The sequence below is a fragment of the Pseudochaenichthys georgianus genome, chromosome 9 (genome assembly GCF_902827115.2).
Source record: "Pseudochaenichthys georgianus chromosome 9, fPseGeo1.2, whole genome shotgun sequence".
In the NCBI taxonomy this organism is placed as follows: domain Eukaryota; kingdom Metazoa; phylum Chordata; class Actinopteri; order Perciformes; family Channichthyidae; genus Pseudochaenichthys; species Pseudochaenichthys georgianus.
Window position 1 is genome coordinate 43,849,175 of NC_047511.1, and position 18,869 is coordinate 43,868,043.

Genomic DNA, 18,869 nt, shown 5'->3' on the forward strand with positions numbered 1-18,869 from the left:
GGTTTCAGACAGAGGGTGATACTACAGGCAGTATGAGACAAATAAAGAGCTTTTTGAACATTAAAGCATGGAGACATGTCCCAGTGGAGACACTACACACTGATATACACCTGGACATCAGCAGGAGAGGACTCTTTAAAGTAGAGACACTAGATACTGATATACACCTGAACATCAGCAGGAGAGGACTCTTTAAAGTAGAGACATACTGATATACACCTGAACATCAGCAGGAGAGGACTCTTTAAAGTAGAGACACTACATACTGATATACACCTGAACATCATCAGGAGAGGACTCTTTAAAGTAGAGACACTACACACTGATATACACCTGAACATCAGCAGGAGAGGACTCTTTAAAGTAGAGACACTACACACTGATATACACCTGCACATCAGCAGGAGAGGACTCTTTAAAGTAGAGACACTAGATACTGATATACACCTGAACATCAGCAGGAGAGGACTCTTTAAAGTAGAGACATACTGATATACACCTGAACATCAGCAGGAGAGGACTCTTTAAAGTAGAGACACTACATACTGATATACACCTGAACATCATCAGGAGAGGACTCTTTAAAGTAGAGACACTACACACTGATATACACCTGAACATCAGCAGGAGAGGACTCTTTAAAGTAGAGACACTACATACTGATATACACCTGAACATCAGCAGGAGAGGACTCTTTAAAGTAGAGACACTACATACTGATATACACCTGCACATCAGCAGGAGAGGACTCTTTAAAGTAGAGACACTAGATACTGATATACACCTGAACATCAGCAGGAGAGGACTCTTTAAAGTAGAGACATACTGATATACACCTGAACATCAGCAGGAGAGGACTCTTTAAAGTAGAGACACTACATACTGATATACACCTGAACATCATCAGGAGAGGACTCTTTAAAGTAGAGACACTACACACTGATATACACCTGAACATCAGCAGGAGAGGACTCTTTAAAGTAGAGACACTACATACTGATATACACCTGAACATCAGCAGGAGAGGACTCTTTAAAGTAGAGACACTACATACTGATATACACCTGCACATCAGCAGGAGAGGACTCTTTAAAGTAGAGACACTACATACTGATATACACCTGAACATCAGCAGGAGAGGACTCTTTAAAGTAGAGACACTACATACTGATATATACCTGAACATCAGCAGGAGAGGACTCTTTAAAGTAGAGACACTACATACTGAGATACACCTGAACATCAGCAGGAGAGGACTCTTTAAAGTAGAGACACTACATACTGATATACACCTGAACATCAGCAGGAGAGGACTCTTTAAAGTAGAGACACTACATACTGATATACACCTGAACATCAGCAGGAGAGGACTCTTTAAAGTAGAGACACTACACACTGATATACACCTGAACATCAGCAGGAGAGGACTCTTTAAAGTAGAGACACTACATACTGAGATACACCTGAACATCAGCAGGAGAGGACTCTTTAAAGTAGAGACACTACATACTGATATACACCTGAACATCAGCAGGAGAGGACTCTTTAAAGTAGAGACACTACATACTGATATACACCTGAACATCAGCAGGAGAGGACTCTTTAAAGTAGAGACACTACACACTGATATACACCTGAACATCAGCAGGAGAGGACTCTTTAAAGTAGAGACACTACATACTGCGATACACCTGAACATCAGCAGGAGAGGACTCTTTAAAGTAGAGACACTACATACTGATATACACCTGAACATCAGCAGGAGAGGACTCTTTAAAGTAGAGACACTACATACTGAGATACACCTGAACATCAGCAGGAGAGGACTCTTTAAAGTAGAGACACTACATGCTGATATACACCTGAACATCAGCAGGAGAGGACTCTTTAAAGTAGAGACACTACATACTGATATACACCTGAACATCAGCAGGAGAGGACTCTTTAAAGTAGAGACACTACATACTGAGATACACCTGAACATCAGCAGGAGAGGACTCTTTAAAGTAGAGACACTACATGCTGATATACACCTGAACATCAGTTCAGCAGGAGAGGACTCTTTAAAGTAGAGACACTACATACTGATATACACCTGAACATCAGCAGGAGAGGACTCTTTAAAGTAGAGACACTACATACTGATATACACCTGAACATCAGCAGGAGAGGACTCTTTAAAGTAGAGACACTACATACTGATATACACCTGAACATCAGCAGGAGAGGACTCTTTAAAGTAGAGACACTACATACTGATACACACCTGAAAATGATCATAATACATCTTCTTTTATCTCAATAAAGAATATATTTCCGCTGAAGCTCTAAAGGCTTATTAATCTCTGCAGCCAGGATGTTTAATACTGGTTCAATAATTAAATATGTAATGTTGTGGCACTCGGCTAACTCCTGATTGTTAGATGTACTAATGACTGTTAATAAGGAACACATGGTGCGATCTGAGTGCAGTAAGACGCCCTGCAACGACAGTGATGGGACTCGAGTGTAAAATGTGTAAGTGTGGTTACTTTACGAGAAACCCTCCAAAAAAATCCTTTGAGGCCTTCGTCTGAGCACTTGTAAGAATAGAAAGACACATGCTTGTGAGAGGAATGTCGCTGGCGTAGCTCCATATACCAGCTGGGAAAATATGGGAGTAAATCTGCAACTCGCAGCTCCCCTAACAACGACTGTGGAGCTCCCCTAGGGCGAGGGACTTAATGTCCCCATATTGCTCAGGCAGAGCTGCCCAGTGGCCAGCAGCAGCAGATGATTAGTGTAAGTGTGTCAAACCGGGCTGTGAAGAGAAAGAGCAATCATTTTTCGCAACACTTCCCTGGATAAATAAAGAGACTATCCGATCAAGAGCTTCTATTTATTTATCAAACCCATTTTTACCCGGCCGTTCGGCGTCCTGCCCTCGACACTGTTGCAATATCACTAAATCACTAAACCTAAATCCCCATTAGAGTGTATTTAGAAACTCATGCAGCCGAACGAAATACCCAAACAAATCTGTAAATTCATGTTAAAGCAGATGAACAGAAGGATTGGAGATTAACAAGAGGGGATTTGCCTCTCCGACGCCACTCGCGGAGCAAATCAAACATCTTATTAATACTGTGACAGATGGATAATTGTGTCATTTTATTATCTGCTCGCTCGTTCGATACCCACGGGGAGACTTTCTAAGCCGCAGCGGGGAAATTGTTTTGCAGCGCAGATGTGAGGTGAAAACATTTCCATTTCCAGGACGTTGACTTATCAGCATTTGTGGAATTTAAATGAATCATTCAAACTACCTTTAGTGGAGGTGTATCTAAAGCAATGACAGGAGTAGTAAGTGAGCCAACAATACTCAATAATAGCAGACTGAATGTTTCAATCATTACTGAGTTATCCCTTACGTTTCTCTAATTACAATAAGGTAGCTTTCTTCCACCTCAAAAACATCGCCCGTCTACGTCCACCCCTCTCCCCCACTGCTGCAGAAACCCTCATCCACGCCTTCATCACCTCCCGTCTGGACTATTGCAACAGCCTCCTCTACGGTTCACCTGCAAACATCCTCAACTAACTCCAAGACATCCAGAACTCCGCCGCCCGTCTCCACACCCGAATCCGTGAACACATCACCCCGTCCTCATCAAGCTCCACTGGCTCCCCATCCCCCAGAGAATTCAGTACAAAGCCCTCCTTAACCTGGCCCCATCCTATCTGACTGACCTCCTCCACACTCCCACTCGCTCCCTCCGCTCTGCTACTGCCAACCTCCTGTCCCCCTCCCCACCCGGACCAACCTCAAGTCCTGGGGCGGCAGAGCCTTCTCCGTTGCTGCACCCACCCTCTGGAACTCACTACCACAATCCATCAGATACCTCATTCACACCAACGCAACTCCGGTTCAAGCTCCGTGCTAGAGCTTTTCAGGTTCAGAACCGGTTCTTCGGTTTAGCTCCGGCTCTTTTCACACCGCCCAGAGTCCGACTGGTGCTGCGTCATTGCGTCATCGTTTGCGTCATGACCATAGACTGTATATATAAATGGACGTAGTGTCCGTGACGTCACCCATAGGATTCTGCAGAGTTGCCGTGAAGCCCTTAGTAGGCGGAGTCGGCCACTAACGGCTCGACTGTGACGTCAGAGTCTAATCCCGCCTGCTCCGAATAAGGGCAAAGAGGCGGAGCCGAGGCGGGACCTGCTGCCTCCGAACTGGAAGTAAACAGAGCTATCTCAGGCTAAGAAGCTAAGCTAACATGACATACATGCATACCAAGTTACTGCTAACAGTGTAGTTCCCCTATATAAACGTTACATTCATAATCAAATGAGACAATCTGCAAGAGAATTAGCTATATTTTGTTATTCTTAATGCTTGTCATTCACACGTTAAGAAAAGACGGACTCCACCGCCCGGACCTAACGGAGCCGCAGTGGGCTAGCTCCGGGACGCCGGCTGGAACTAGCCCCCTGCGGCTCCGTTAGCCACCACTGGGATAATTGGGTCCCCTATTAACATGTGCTCCCGTTTAGCATTATGGGTGTCATAGCCATAGACTATAGAAGTCTTACCCAAGGCTGAATCATAAACTAAAATGTATATGTATGCATAAAGGGTTACGTCCTTAGCTGGCTAATAAGTAGCTAGCTAAGCTACCAAGCACACAAACACCTGTGAACGGGTTAACATGTATAATATTATCATTTTAGACTTCTTGGAAGTTCTGCTAGTACATTCAAGCGCACAGCACGACGTTTTAATTGTCTGGTATTTGTAACAATATTCCCTAAAAGGCACAATCACCACGAACACGGCTAAAGCTAAAGGGTCAAGTACAGTAACTACGACTAACTAACGTTGTAGCCTCTATGGTTGTAGCCTAGCAGAGTGGACAAGTTGCTGTTAGCTGACAGTGAGGCATGTACGTGTCCATCAAAGTGACCACGCCCTAATTTATGCAAAGGCTTTAAGGCTTAATATGAATTAAACAGATGAGTTGAGAAAAAAGTCACCCCCCCCAATCCATATTCATGAAGGGGGGATCTAACTATACAGAGAATATGGTTTTTTGAACCACGATGTAAACATGTTTATTTCTGCTGTAAAGTTGGGCATTTTAACATGGGGGTCTGCTCCTACTGGCCACTAGATGAACTGCAGTTTGAGACACTTCCGTATTAGCGTCCCGGCTCTTCCCCAGAGTTTGCTGCTTGGTCATGACGTAACCGTTTGCGTGCCTGCTCCATAAAGCCAAACCGCGCGGAAACCCCTCACAGCTCACACCGACAACAACAACAATGGCCGCTTGTGCTCCAGCTGCCTCTGTACCTCTTCGGAAGACCAGATTCCCAGGAGGTAGCTGGTCTCCTCAGTGGACCACTCCTGCTTGTTAAGTTTCTCCATCGTTGTGTACAAACTGGATAACACGCAGGCTTGTTGTTGTTGTTCAGGAGTTGATCTGCCCCTGCCCCCGCCTCGACGTAAGCGTGACGTATGCGGTGCTTTTGCTCTGGCTGGACAATTTGTTGGTGCTTGAAACGAACCGGATTCCGGAGCTAAGAGGCTGCTCCGCTACGGTGTGAACAGGAAAACCCGGTGCTTTTCAAGCTCCAGCTCCGAACCGGCCCTGGAACACCGTTGGTGTGAATGAGGTATGAGACTCTTCCTTCCTCACCGCATTCAAAACATCACTCAAAACCCACCTGCTCAACACTGCATCCAACCACTGACCCCCCCCCCCCCCCCTATTTTCTGTTTTGTTTATCTCTTTTTGTATTTTTCTTTGTTTTGTTGTTGTTTTTTTTTATTCTCTGTCAAAGCGTCTTTGAGTTTCCTGAAAAGCGCTATACAAGTCTCATGTATTATTATTAGGGCTGTCAGTCGATTAAAATATTTAATCGCGATTAATCGCAAATTAATCGCACATTTTTTATCTGTTCTAAATGTTCCTTAGAGGAATATTTTTCAAGTTTTTAATACTCTTATCAACATGTGAGTGGACAAATATGCTTTATGCTAATGTTTATTATCATTTGAACAATGACAAATATTCGCCTCAATTCAACCTGGAACCTCTCTCATACAATAATACATTACAAACATACAAGTGTGTGTGTGTGTGTGTGTGTGTGTGTGTGTGTGTGTGTGCGTGCGTGCGTGCGTGCGTGTGTGTGTGTGGTCTAGCATTACTATACTTGTGGGGACCTAAATCTGTTTACATAGTCACGTGTGGGGACTGGCTTCCCTTATGGGGACAAAATGGAGGTCTCCATGAGGGGAATCATTAATTTTAGGGTGAAGACTTGGTTAGGATTAGGATTAGGCATGTGTTGGTTATGGTTAAGGTTAGGATAAGTCTCCAGGAAATGCATGTAAGTCAATGTAATGTCCCCTGAAGTGATGTATACATGGTGTGTCTGTGTGCGTGTGCACGCGTGTGTGTGTGTGTGTGTGTGTGTGTGTGTGTGTGTGTGTGTGTGTGGTGTGTGTGTGTGTGTGTGTGTGTGTGTGTGTGTGTGTGTGTGTGTGTGTGTGTTGTGTGTGTGTGTGTGTGTGTGTGTGTGTGTGTGTGTGTGTGTGTGTGTGTGTGTGTGTGTGTGTGTGGGAAATCATTTTCTCTCGCTGTTGGCACACTTTGTCACACACGGCTCTGTTTTATTGTGAGTCTGCCAGAGCTGATGCCACATCATGCGTGTCTGGGCTGTCACTGGTCACAAATGCCAGGCACACACACTCTCTCTCACACACACATCATTCAGGGTTTGACAACTTGTCCATGTTGGACATCATCCCAAAAGTTCAACTCAAAGTGGAAAGTTGCATTTCATTGTCAGATTACTGTCAACGTAAGTGTACAGTACATATTTGAAATACGGGTTGCAGTGCTTCCCCTGTCCTGTGCCCCAGCTATTTAAACCATGCAGTGTGTGTGTGTGTGTGTGTGTGTGTGTGTGTGTGTGTGTGTGTGTGTGTGTGTGTGTGTGTGTGTGTGTGTGTGTGTGTGTGTGTGTGTGTGTGTGTGTGTGTGTGTGTGTGTGTGTGTGTGTGTGTGTGTGTGTGATCATTGGAGCTATGTGCAACTCAAGGCATATGCTCGAACGGGAGCTGCCTGGACGCTGCAATCATGTTGTGCACTATCCGTGCTGAGTGTGCTGACTTTTCGTACAATGTCCCGCTGTCTGCTTCCTGCATCAAGTCAAGTGCTCGGCGCAGTTGTGTGGATAGAGCGCTCCTCTGTTTTCATTGAAACAGCTCCTTATATCCGTTAGCGCAGCTAGCTAGCACCAGATGCTAACAACAACAATACACTCTCGCTCGCGCCACACATACACACACCCTCCCGGTCCTCCCGATGGCCAGTCGGTGCCTGCCGGTGAGCGTGGAAGTGTGGTCTGCCACAAGCGGGCGGCAGGAGCGGGGCTGTCAGCATCAGCTTGTAGATGGTATTTTAAACTCGATGCGCTCTGAAACTACGGGGCGGCCGAGGACAAAAAATACACATGCGTTAATCGCGTTAAAAAATGTAGTGGCCTTAATTATTTGTTTTGCGTTAACGCGTTATTAACGCGTTAACGCAAAACTTGACAACTTGACAGCCCTAATTATTATTAGTAGTAGTAGGACGGCTGTGTTTGTACAGTGGATTTGCACAGGTAAGTACGCGGATTTCCTGTGAGAAACTGCGGGGATTCAAAGCAAATAAATACACCATAAATGCTTCAAATTGCTTTTGGCTGCAAATGAAACGGGTTAGAGGATCACGGTACAGCCGGAGCCTTCATCAGGGAGCTTGATCCCATCAGCGTAGAGCCTGAATATCAACAACAACAAACCAACCAATGTGTTTAGAGGCAAAGTGCTCCGGGAGGAAACCCTAACCTCGGCTCGTACACACTGCCAGTCGCTGCTGCACATTCAAATAGGACAATCACATCACAGCAACCTAAAGGTGACGGGGGCTTTATAAAACATGAACATCCTCCAGTCCCGTGAGCACAGCAACGGGCTTAGATGGAGATTAAAAGAAACAAGTAAATATTAGTATGTTGGCCATGTGGGCTCAGTGAACCCAGAGGGGGGGGGGTGATGTTGGCAGAATGCTAATGAGACAGCAGTCTGACTGTACGGCCCGACATACACACAACGTGCCGGCCATCAGTCACATGGAGGAGGTCGCGGGGGGGGGGACAGTCTGTCTGCTTATCCGAGCGTGATGCAATAGGTCAGACGTCGCTGTGTCCTCCTCATAATTGATGAGGAATTAGCACAGGTAGTGTAGGTCATGAGCTCTACTCAAGCACACAGTGAGGAGGTGAACGTGTGATCAATCAGGAGGCATTGCCAGTAGCATTTCATCCACAGCGTATAAACCACAGCAGCATATACACAACAAGCTCATTCCCCTCTCCGCATGTAGGGGAAATCGAGGCACAATCCCTCATGTAATTGCATGAAATACACCAACATCTTTTAATAAGCGCATTTCATTTGCATGCAAATCAGACCAATTACTAACAAGCATCGTGAGCATCGTTTCACACATAGCCGTAGCATGCCTCATTTGCTCAGCCTTGAAACTTAAGCTGATATATGGAGCCCGCTGTTCTCTATTTGTTCATTCAACATGGATTTACCACTTGAGTATAAAAACTATTATTGCTGTGAATAATTATTTCACTTAATTTCCTCTCCACAAACACACAAAGGCGGCGTGGTAGTATTAACGCGTCCAACGAGGACCCTTATTAGACACACAGAATGCTCTGCAGCCACACACACCAGCAGCAGGAACAAGATGTCCAACGTGTGAACTAAAGTGTGCTTTAAGTATATATCATGCTGGGTTGAACTACACCTACACGTACAGTACATTCATTAGTATTCATGCTTATGAATGTAAAGAATGATGTTGGTTTAATATGCAAAGGTGGAACACTACTTTAGATTCATGCCAGACTCTATTTTACAGTATGAGACTTTGCAGTAATTGTTTTGTAGGAAAATGTCTGTTTTCCAGCTGGAAATGATCAACCCCTCCCCTTCAGACTTTTAGAAAGTATCCAGTAATTCGTCATACTATAATACTTCATCATCAATCCCACATGGAAGTACATATGAATAAACTGCTTTTGATAAATCGCAGGTGAATTATTTAAAACTAAACCACGTTGCAGAGGGGAGGGAAGTGCTGCCTTGTTTGTAAATGCCTGGTTACTATTTGCATAATGCATTGCTTGACTGGAAAATTGCTCTATTCCTCTGGGATGGAATAAAACCTGGAGCTGTGAACTTGCCATCTTTTATCAACAGTTTAATTCCCAGCAAAAGATTGCTTTAACACAAATCAGGATATACACATTCAACTGTCAACGTGTGTAAGGACAAGCTGCACAGCGCAAACAGGACAGTAGATGTGTAATGTGTGATCACGATGTATCTCCAACAGCATCACATGTACACGTGCGATCCTCAAAGTCAACAGAGCATCAGGTTAGAGAGCAGACAGTAGAAGCACTTTGCAGCGATGACATCCTCAAAGTCTTTCACAGTCAGAGGTAGCAGCACAAAGGGCAGAACAACTAGAATGGGCCCGACACATGTCATGTACATTTGTAACAAGTAACACGTGTGTCTCAGGGAAGCTCTGCGGTGCTGCTAATGCTAATGCTAACGGGGAGTGTATCCTACTTTATGATGCTATGCCATCTATGGCATCATTACAGGAGTTTATGAGGTGTGATATTTGTAATCCATAACGGCTACAGGAATGCTCTGGTTGTGTTTAGCGTCTGCTATATGTATGCATTGATTACAGGATAGCAATTTATAGTTAAAAACGTCTCCTTGTGTTGATCTGTTTTCACACCCATAGGAACCGTGAGCTAACTGCAATAGCAAAGTAACTAGTGACGACCCGGAGAGGTTGAACTTGTTAACAGCGGGGAGATAATCCTCTCTGCCGTGTGTGCGGGTGGACAGCTGATTTATTTTCCATGCCGTTATTTTTGCTGTAAATCTGCATTCAGCCATTATACTGACTAAGCGCCGTGTAGGAGGAGAGACATGGCTGATTAATACCATCGCTAAGCCTGCATGGAGGCTGTCAGTGAAGTGATGTGGCACCGGCTTTCCAACGAGCTCATCATCTCAAAATATGCAGTGGGAATGTTAGGTTATTAAAGCTAGGGATTTACGTTGAAGAGCCATGGGGACAAAACACACCTCGGGGAGTTGTATTTGTTATTTGGAAACTTAATGAGATCAAACAAGATGTCACAGGAGAACCTCCTTCCTTCCTCTCTGACAGACATACCACAACGCTGTAAGGACAGCATCACTTATCAGCACGGCAGCCCGTAACACATGACTGAATGGTGGTGCATCAAAGAGCACGATGTCAAGAGTGCTCTGACAACTCAGTGAGTCAGAGAATACACCAGCAGACAGCAGCCCCGGTTTATCTCCTCATCAAACCATACACTGCCAACGATGAACATCTCGTCCACAAAGCGTTCAACGTGTAATATTCCACACACAATGATAGTCACTTTAATGTCAAAGATTACACACACACACACACACACACACACACACACACACACACACACACACACACACACACACACACACACACACACACACACACACACACACACACACACACACACACACACACACGTGATCATAGTGTCTAGTGTAACTGCCAGCACCCTTATGATGGGAATAAAGCCAAAGTATTGATAAGGGACACCTTTAAAGGGGGGGTCCAAACCCCTATCTCCACTGTGACACGATAGAACACACATTATTATCCATGTCGTTAATTGGCGTCATCTCCAACAAATGGAAACCAATTAGGCAAGTCCACTTTTGAGGATGTACTTGTTGTATGTACACATCAAGTGTCTAACATAAAGCAAACGAACCCAGCCCCTGTGTCCAATACATCTTATCTAAAGCTTATGTGCTGCTTTTATAATTGTGTTCCTAATTAAGACATGATGTGTGAATTGTAGGTTCTCCAAACCCCTGAGCCTCAGTATGACGTGACCCCAACACACATGATCATCCATGTCTTTAATTGGCATCATCTCAAGCCAAGACCAATTAAGTCCTGTGTTGCTTCTGAGTGAGTGAGTGGGGGGGACTCCACTTGAGAAACCTGTCCACTGATGAAAAATGCACACACACACACACCAACACACACACACACCAACACAAACACACACACAGGTAATGATCCAGAGCCTGCTTACCTCCAGACGGTCCAGGCTGATGAAGCTGGTGATAGCAAATCCATCAATGATGTCCTCCTCCTGCGAGCTGGACTCCCGTCTCTTCCTGCGGGGGGGCCGCGGGGCTCTGGCGGCGGCTGCGGGGCGCGGCGCCTTCTTACCGGGCCGGGTGGCGGCGTCCCTCCCCGGACTGAGTCCTCCCTCCCGGTCAGAGCAGGAGGAGTTGGGGCTGTCTCTGCTTCCTGCCTCCCGCAACCTCCGCACCCTCTCCCGCTTGGCCCTGCGACCCCCCTGCTTCAATTTCCCATCCATGTTGTCGAAAAGAAATGTAAATATAACTCCACAGCGGGGGGCTCGCCTGGCTGCACCGTGTAATAACAACACACGCACACGCACGCACGCACACACACACACACACACACACACACACACACACACACACACACACACACTCACAAACACACACACTGAACTGACAATTGCAGGCTGCCGCGCTAAAAACGCAAAGATAGCGCTGTGCGTGAATAACAAACACAGCCTAATAACACTCAATGACCTTCAGTGTAAACCTCTCCAATCTCCATTACGATACATGTTCAAGTATCCCACTCCCGGCGGTGGGAAGACGCGTTATGTTGCCACGAATCCGCACTGTGTCGACGCGGTGTCCGCTAAAGCAGGTGCAAAACACGGTGAAATAGTTAAAATATACGCCGTACAGCCGCTTCGGAACTTTTGTTGGAATAATAAGAAGCGATGTTACGGTCGGGGCTCTCTGCATGCCGCAGACAGAGAATCATGTCGCTGTTGTTTTCCACCTCCCCGATCCATGATCCAGGGCTGTCAGACACTGAGCTCTGGATACTATCCGTCCGAAACAAACACGCCTGCCCAGGAAAGTACGCAGGCTATCGGTGCTGTCTGCTGGGTGAGTGAATAATCCTCATATTCATCTCTGCGCTTCACACGGATCCCAAGTCCGAGAGCTACTTATGCGCAATATTCCCTAAATGATCCGAATAAGACATCCAGTGTGTGGCCAAACTCCATGAGGCGATGAAGCGGTCTATTCCAGTTGAGATAATGTTGAGTTTCCTATCAATCCACTCCGGTCCGTCCCTTTGGCTGCTCGGTGGCTCGTGGTATTTTCTATTCGCATAAGAAGGCTCTGATAAATGTCCTTAAAGCGACAGGAGTGATTAAAATCCCCCCCCACCCCCTTCTCATTCCCTTCATCCGAAATTAAGAGACGCAGTGAAGCTTCAGAGAAACCCACATAACTGACGTATTTCCGCCACCTCTGGCCCGAATTCACCATAGGAAGGAAGCTGGAGTAGAAAAAAAAAAAGAGTGGGGGGGGGGGGGGGGAATCATTTTCTCTCGCTGTTGGCACACTTTGTCACACACGGCTCTGTTTTATTGTGAGTCTGCCAGAGCTGATGCCACATCATGCGTGTCTGGGCTGTCACTGGTCATAAATGCCAGGCACACACACTCTCTCACACACACACACATCATTCAGGGTTTGACAACTTGTCCATGTTGGACATCATCCCAAAAGTTCAACTCAAAGTGGAAAGTTGCATTTCATTGTCAGATTACTGTCAACATCACAAGTGTACAGTACATATTTGAAATACGGGTTGCAGTGCTTCCCCTGTCCTGTGCCCCAGCTATTTAAACCCTGCAGTGAGTGTGTATCAGTGTGTGTGTGTGTGTGTGTGTGTGTGTGTGTGTGTGTGTGTGTGTGTGTGTGTGTGTGTGTGTGTGTGTGTGTGTGTGTGTGTGTGTGTGTGTGTGTGTGTGTGTGTGTGTGTGTCAGTGTGCAGCGTGGGGACTTCCAGGTCTGCAGAGCACAGCTTCATTTATCTGCTTTCCATCAGCGGAAATCAGAGCAATGACATTATATATTCATTGCATTGTGCAACAGTTGTTTTCATTACATTTCAATTGCAACTCCACCTCCACTTACAGCAAACATTGCTTTGTGTTGTGTACACTATTATGCCAACACGTGTGTACCCTTTTGAGCGGTTCTACTACAGCACGTGCCCTTGTATTTGTTATGAAGGATGTTTTGTGTCAGGGAAAGGTTAACATCGATAGAAAAAGGGGAAGAAATCTGCTGTAAATGTTAAAACCCTCAGAATGTATCCCGCCTTCGCACCAAAATACTCATGCCAAGATCATTCCCACATCCCAAAATATAACCCGATAAACAAATATGTATAGAGAAAGCTAAATAGATTGCATGTGACATTTATTTAATATTAAATCAAGCTACAAATGTCAGGGCTTCTGGAAAAGTATTTATCAAGCTTGAATAAAGTCAGCTTGATGGATCTGTTAACCTGAAGTCTTTTATCCTACATTTAATTCCCACTAAGACTGTTTTAACTTGATCTGGAAAGTACTGTCAAACTGTGAGTAACTTAATATGCATGTCATACTTTACTATATGCTCAGGGAATGCATTTGAGTTTCAGCATAAACACGTCAACAACGACAGCAAAGATGGCTGAATATGTTTGATTTAAAATCCTCCTGTTGGCGATCTAATAAGGAAAGACGCCTGCACAGCAGCGTGACTGTTTGCAGTTCTCATTAGGCAGAGTCAGAGTGGGGGGGAAAGCTCTGATGATGAACACTTAATATCAGAGGCTTACCGGTAATGATCTCATACCAAGGTGTGGAGCTGAGGAATTACAATATTCTGCAAGTGTGAAATATTGCATTAAAGAACCCTCAGTATTTCATCTTCACAGTACAAGCAGCAGTGGAAGCTTTTCGGCAGCGGTTCCGGTGAGGGAAAGTTGTTTTACGGTGGGAGATGCTGTGGGGAACTGCAAAGGCTGTGCATCAAAATGCAAAACGGAACTAGTTTTATGCAAATCCATCGTGCCGCGGCGATTAAACAAGAGGCTGCTCTCAGAGAGTGAGTAAGCTGAAGATTTTATGATACACTGCTGCGTCAGGTTACACTGTGTAATCTGTACGCGAAAAGCAACATGTTATACTTACTCTGGCTGCAGTTCAAGGACCCTTACTAAGAATGCCCCTCGTGCACTTTTTAAACCAAGCAGCAAATCTGAGCATGGCTCACGAGGACAACATCCAGGTGAGCGGCGCATCACTCTTTGAGGACATGGACCTTTGGGGAAACCTGAGACAGTATCATTTCATGTTACTCTAACCTCTGTGAATAAACCCCTCTCTGTTTGAGCAGCTTTGCAAGAACTAATTCAGTAAGGAGATTAAAAAAGGGGGAACAGGTACGGTGAGAGGGAAGAGATTACCTCTGTTTCTTCCATGTGAGCTTAATCCATAGCTATAGACTGTGAGCTCCCACATCGCAGTCTTTCAAACGCCTCTTTGAAACGCCTCGCCGCCGCGGCTGTGCCTGAAGCCGTCATGCTTTTATGACGTTTAGGCTGCAGAATTGTTTTTCTTTGCCTCCACCACCGTGATAAGGATTGATTTGATGTCGAGGGGTCAAGGTACTCCTTGCTTAAAGGGTTATTTTCCGTTAAGATAGATCGAAGAGCGACACAGGATTGAGAGGTGAAGGATCCGAAGTGAGCGATAAAAGAGAAATAATTCTCCTGGAGAACACACCGTGGCCTCTGTGAAGAATATGGCCCTGCAGAAATCAATACGCCTAGATTTCACACTAGAGGACTTCACAGCTGCGAGACACAAATCCCTACACTGTTGCTGAGATGATAAATGATGTTGGTCTCACAACATCATTTGTGCACAGTCAGTTTATCTGGACTACTTTCAACTTTTCTGGAAGCCATCAAGGTACTATAGGCGCATTCACACCGCAGTACTTTTCCCACAAAGGTTCATGAGAACTTACGGCCCGTCTACACTACAGGCATAAAAAAATCTTGAAGCTGGGCGTGTCTGAAGCTTGGCGATTTTGTGCGAGCAACGCGACCAACAACAACTCCCCAAACAGGCGAACACCTACCAGTTTCCCCCACTGTCTCTGCCACCTCCCTCCATGCCTGGTTCCTCCGGTTTGTATCCCGTTAATAGTTCTGGTCGTAAAGAACCGGGTGATTTGCTACCGTAATTTCTCGTTTGGAATATGAGGAAATGAACTGCGGTCTGTCTCTCCCTGCTTGCACGCGGTTTGATTGGCTAGCGCTTGTACTGGCGGGATTTGCAAAAACGGGATTTGATTGGCTGACGCCAGCTTCGAAAGCATCGTGAGCATCAAAAGTTGAACATTGCTCAACTTTTGATGCTCGCGATGCAAAGCCATGCTCCGCTCCCCACAATGCAGTTCGGCGAAGATTCAAAATCTTCTACGTCACCCCATTCAAGTGAATGGGCGAAGCGTTGAAAGCATTTTTCGATGCCTGTAGTGTAGACGGGCCGTGAGTTCATGAGAACTCTTTTGTCGCGTTCACACCAAAAAGAGCCGGTACTAAAATTAGTCATGAGAACCTCTTTACCCCCTTTTCCGTCCCTGATAGAGAGCTTTCGTGGGAGAAAAAGGTTCCTGTGTCTGATTGGCTGGGCGGATTGCAAACCACGCCCCGTAAAACTCCCAAAAGGTTTTGTGAAGCCGCCATTTTATTATCCTCGCATTAGCATTATTAGCATTAGCATTAGCCCGGCGCAGAAACGCAGAGAGACTAACTTATGGCAACACAAAAGAAAACATGGGAGCGGTGGAGATGAGGAGGTGTCGGCGTTCTGGTGATTTACTCGGAAGGCTTCAGTAGAAGCTGCTGGGACTCCCAGCAGCTTCTACTGAAGCCTTCCCCAACTCCGGGGACTTCCGGCCGGGGACTTCCGGCCGGGGACTCCGGGTGGCAGTATACGCCGTGAAGTGGTTTGCGGCCTGCCAGTAAACCCAAAGCAGAAGAAGAAGAAGTGACGTCAGCGGCTTCATTTGCCTAATCCTCCCCCAGGGACTTTTTCCGGTGTGAACGCGATCTGTACTTCGTTCATGAGAACTAAAGAGTTCTCATGAACCTTTGTGGGGAAAGTCCTGCGGTGTGAATGCGCCTAATGGTAATGGTGCAAGTGGCAGATTTGTTCTGATGGGTTTGCTAGACAGTCAGTTTTGGACTATTATGTCAGTACTTATTCTTTTTGAATAATGTCTGATCCAAGAGTTTTGCAAATGATTGATTTCTATAAGACATCTGTTTAAAGAACATGGCTTTGGCAAATGAATTACGATAAAGGGTCAGAGTAAGGCCGCTAAAGTCACAGAGATATTGCAAATCACAATCACAATTATTGTCTTCCAATAATCTTGTAATTTCTCAAATACCACTCAGTGGCTGAAGAAAACTATAGTGTATGTCCTGTCCTTGATCACTCCTGACTCAAACTGAGCGTACATTGTCTATTGTTCACTGCCAATCAGCTTTAGCTACTGATTGTTTAATCAGCTTCGACATGGATTAGAGTCTCAAGAAAAAGAAGAAGAAGATCCTACAGTAGGTTCAACCTTGTTCGCCAGTGATAATGAATCCCTACAAGCTCACTTAGATAACGTCAATCAACCCTTCACTATCCTTGGCTTTTGCTATTTGACTGATTCTGTTGTGTTTTGCCAGTCCAGCAGTTTGGTCCAAGTAGCTCAACAAATATGTGATCGATTGCCATTTCATATACTATAGTAAGGCAAGGCAAGGCAAGTTTATTTATATAGCACCTTTCAACACAAGGCAATTCAAGGTGCTCTACAAAAATGAAAGACATTCAGACAAAGGCATTTAAAAACAGTAAAAGATAATAAAAGAAACATTAAAAGAAAAAATACATGAACACATGTGTTTTTTTACATAGTAGTGAAATGCAAAGTTTCCAGAGGATGAACTCTTCAGACTTTGGTTATTCCAACTTGTCATTTTGAGTCACAAGCAGGCTGACTTGAGCCCTTTAGAGAAATATCTCAACAACTAAATATTTTATGTCCATATATGCATGATCTATAGAGGCCGAGTCCTAATGATTTTGGCAATCCTCTAATGGCGCTTTTCCACTGCAGGACCTAGCACGGCTTATTACGGTGTGGTTAGGCCTTGGTAGGCCAGGCTCACTTTATGCTGCGTTTCCATTACAGTTTAGTAACAGGGGTAGTAACTATAGTAACGCAGTGTAGGTGGGGCGATCGGCTGCCATGACGTCATCTTCAATGCGAACCACAAAACCAAAACATCAGCCCTTAGCTCTTAGCACTCAGAGCTCACAGCTCCTCATATCTGTTCAGAAACTAGACAAAAGTGAAACAAGTACAAACCACAGACTGCCTGTGTCATGGCGAATACAGTCGCTGGTTTATTTATGTCTGTAGGCCTTTGTTGTGAGTGTGGACAGAGCATATACTTCGTTAGCTTAGCCGATCTCCATTCAGAAAACACGCATTTTAAAAGGTTTTTCGCCTGCCGTCTGTCTGCAGACTTGTCAAAGCATTAATTCATGGTGTTTACTAACCGGTATCAGTATGTTGTTACTTCGGCATCATTTTGAAACGTGTATTACAATTAAATCACGGTCAAATATGTTCATTTTGTTGTAGTTGTAGCTCCCTTGCCAGCGATTCTCTCTGACCAATCAGCAGTCGAGAGTGTTTACGTCACTAGTTTAGCATATTCAGCCCGGTTGTTGGCCCGGTAAGAACCTCGATTTTGGAGGGCCAGAAAACAGGTGAAAAAGTAGCCCTGGGCTGGAACTACCCCTAGTGGAAAAGCAAAAAAAAGTGGGCCTGGTTTGGCCCGGCCCGTTTAAACCGTCCTGCAGTGGAAAAGCGCCATCACTTTCCCCTTAGGGCCAAGATTAGCGCAACATCTTCACTTATTCTGTGAAATATCTAGCCGATTGACACCACCTTTTGTAGAGCCATTCACGTTACCAGATGATATTTACTTATGACCGTTTCACTTACACCTCTATGAGGCCGACCATCGTTCTTTTGAGTGACTTGTCTCAACAACTATGAGATGGATTACCGTGAAATGTAGACATTCACTTAAACCTCAGATTGAATTGAAATCACATCAGTGCTCCTTTAACTTTCAGGTTAGATTTTTAAATGGTCAATTACTTATTGTGAGCAAATACCTCATAAATTAGGCTCATGAAAACACGTAGCTACAAGGTTTAGCATGCCACTGTTAGCATTGAGCACCACCATCGCATCGTAGTGGTCTCGTCTCCTTTTTGAAAGAGGGCAGTGATTTTGGTAAATGATCTATCTAACCAGAAGCAGCATGCTTGTGTTTCAATCCATCAGAATCTCCCGCAGCAAGCAGTGGCAGCCAGCTGTTTTAAATATGGAGTTGTTGGGTTCTCACTGGGACATCTCAATGTGCTGCCTGGCTGTCACTGAGGAATTACTTTGAGGGAAAGCATGAGTCTGTGGCGTTATGCCTATAGGGCTCTCCTCTGCGACACATCATGGAGTAATTCACTAGTTTTGGTGGCAATTTACAGGCAGACTCAACAAGAAATGCGCTTGGGGGCCTCGGAAGAAACTCTCTCTCGGGAAACCATGGCCAGCTATAGGATTGCCTGTGCAAACCGTCACATGAAAAATGTACCTGCTCTCTCCGACTTACATTCTTCCTGCCTGCGCCTTCGAAAACACTCTCCCACTGTCT

The 18,869-nt window shown here is 45.2% G+C and overlaps 1 protein-coding gene across 1 annotated transcript in view; it reads right to left on the bottom strand.

The window, feature by feature from the left end:
• Positions 1 to 11,775, bottom strand: part of fbrsl1 (fibrosin-like 1) — a 430,120-nt gene extending 418,345 nt beyond the window's left edge. The window contains exon 1 of the mRNA XM_034091346.2: positions 11,260 to 11,775. Within this exon, the coding sequence (XP_033947237.1) occupies positions 11,260 to 11,550 (291 nt within the window). The 5' untranslated portion in view covers positions 11,551 to 11,775. The remainder of the gene's footprint in view (positions 1 to 11,259) is intronic.
• Between the last annotated feature and the right edge of the window lie 7,094 nt (positions 11,776 to 18,869).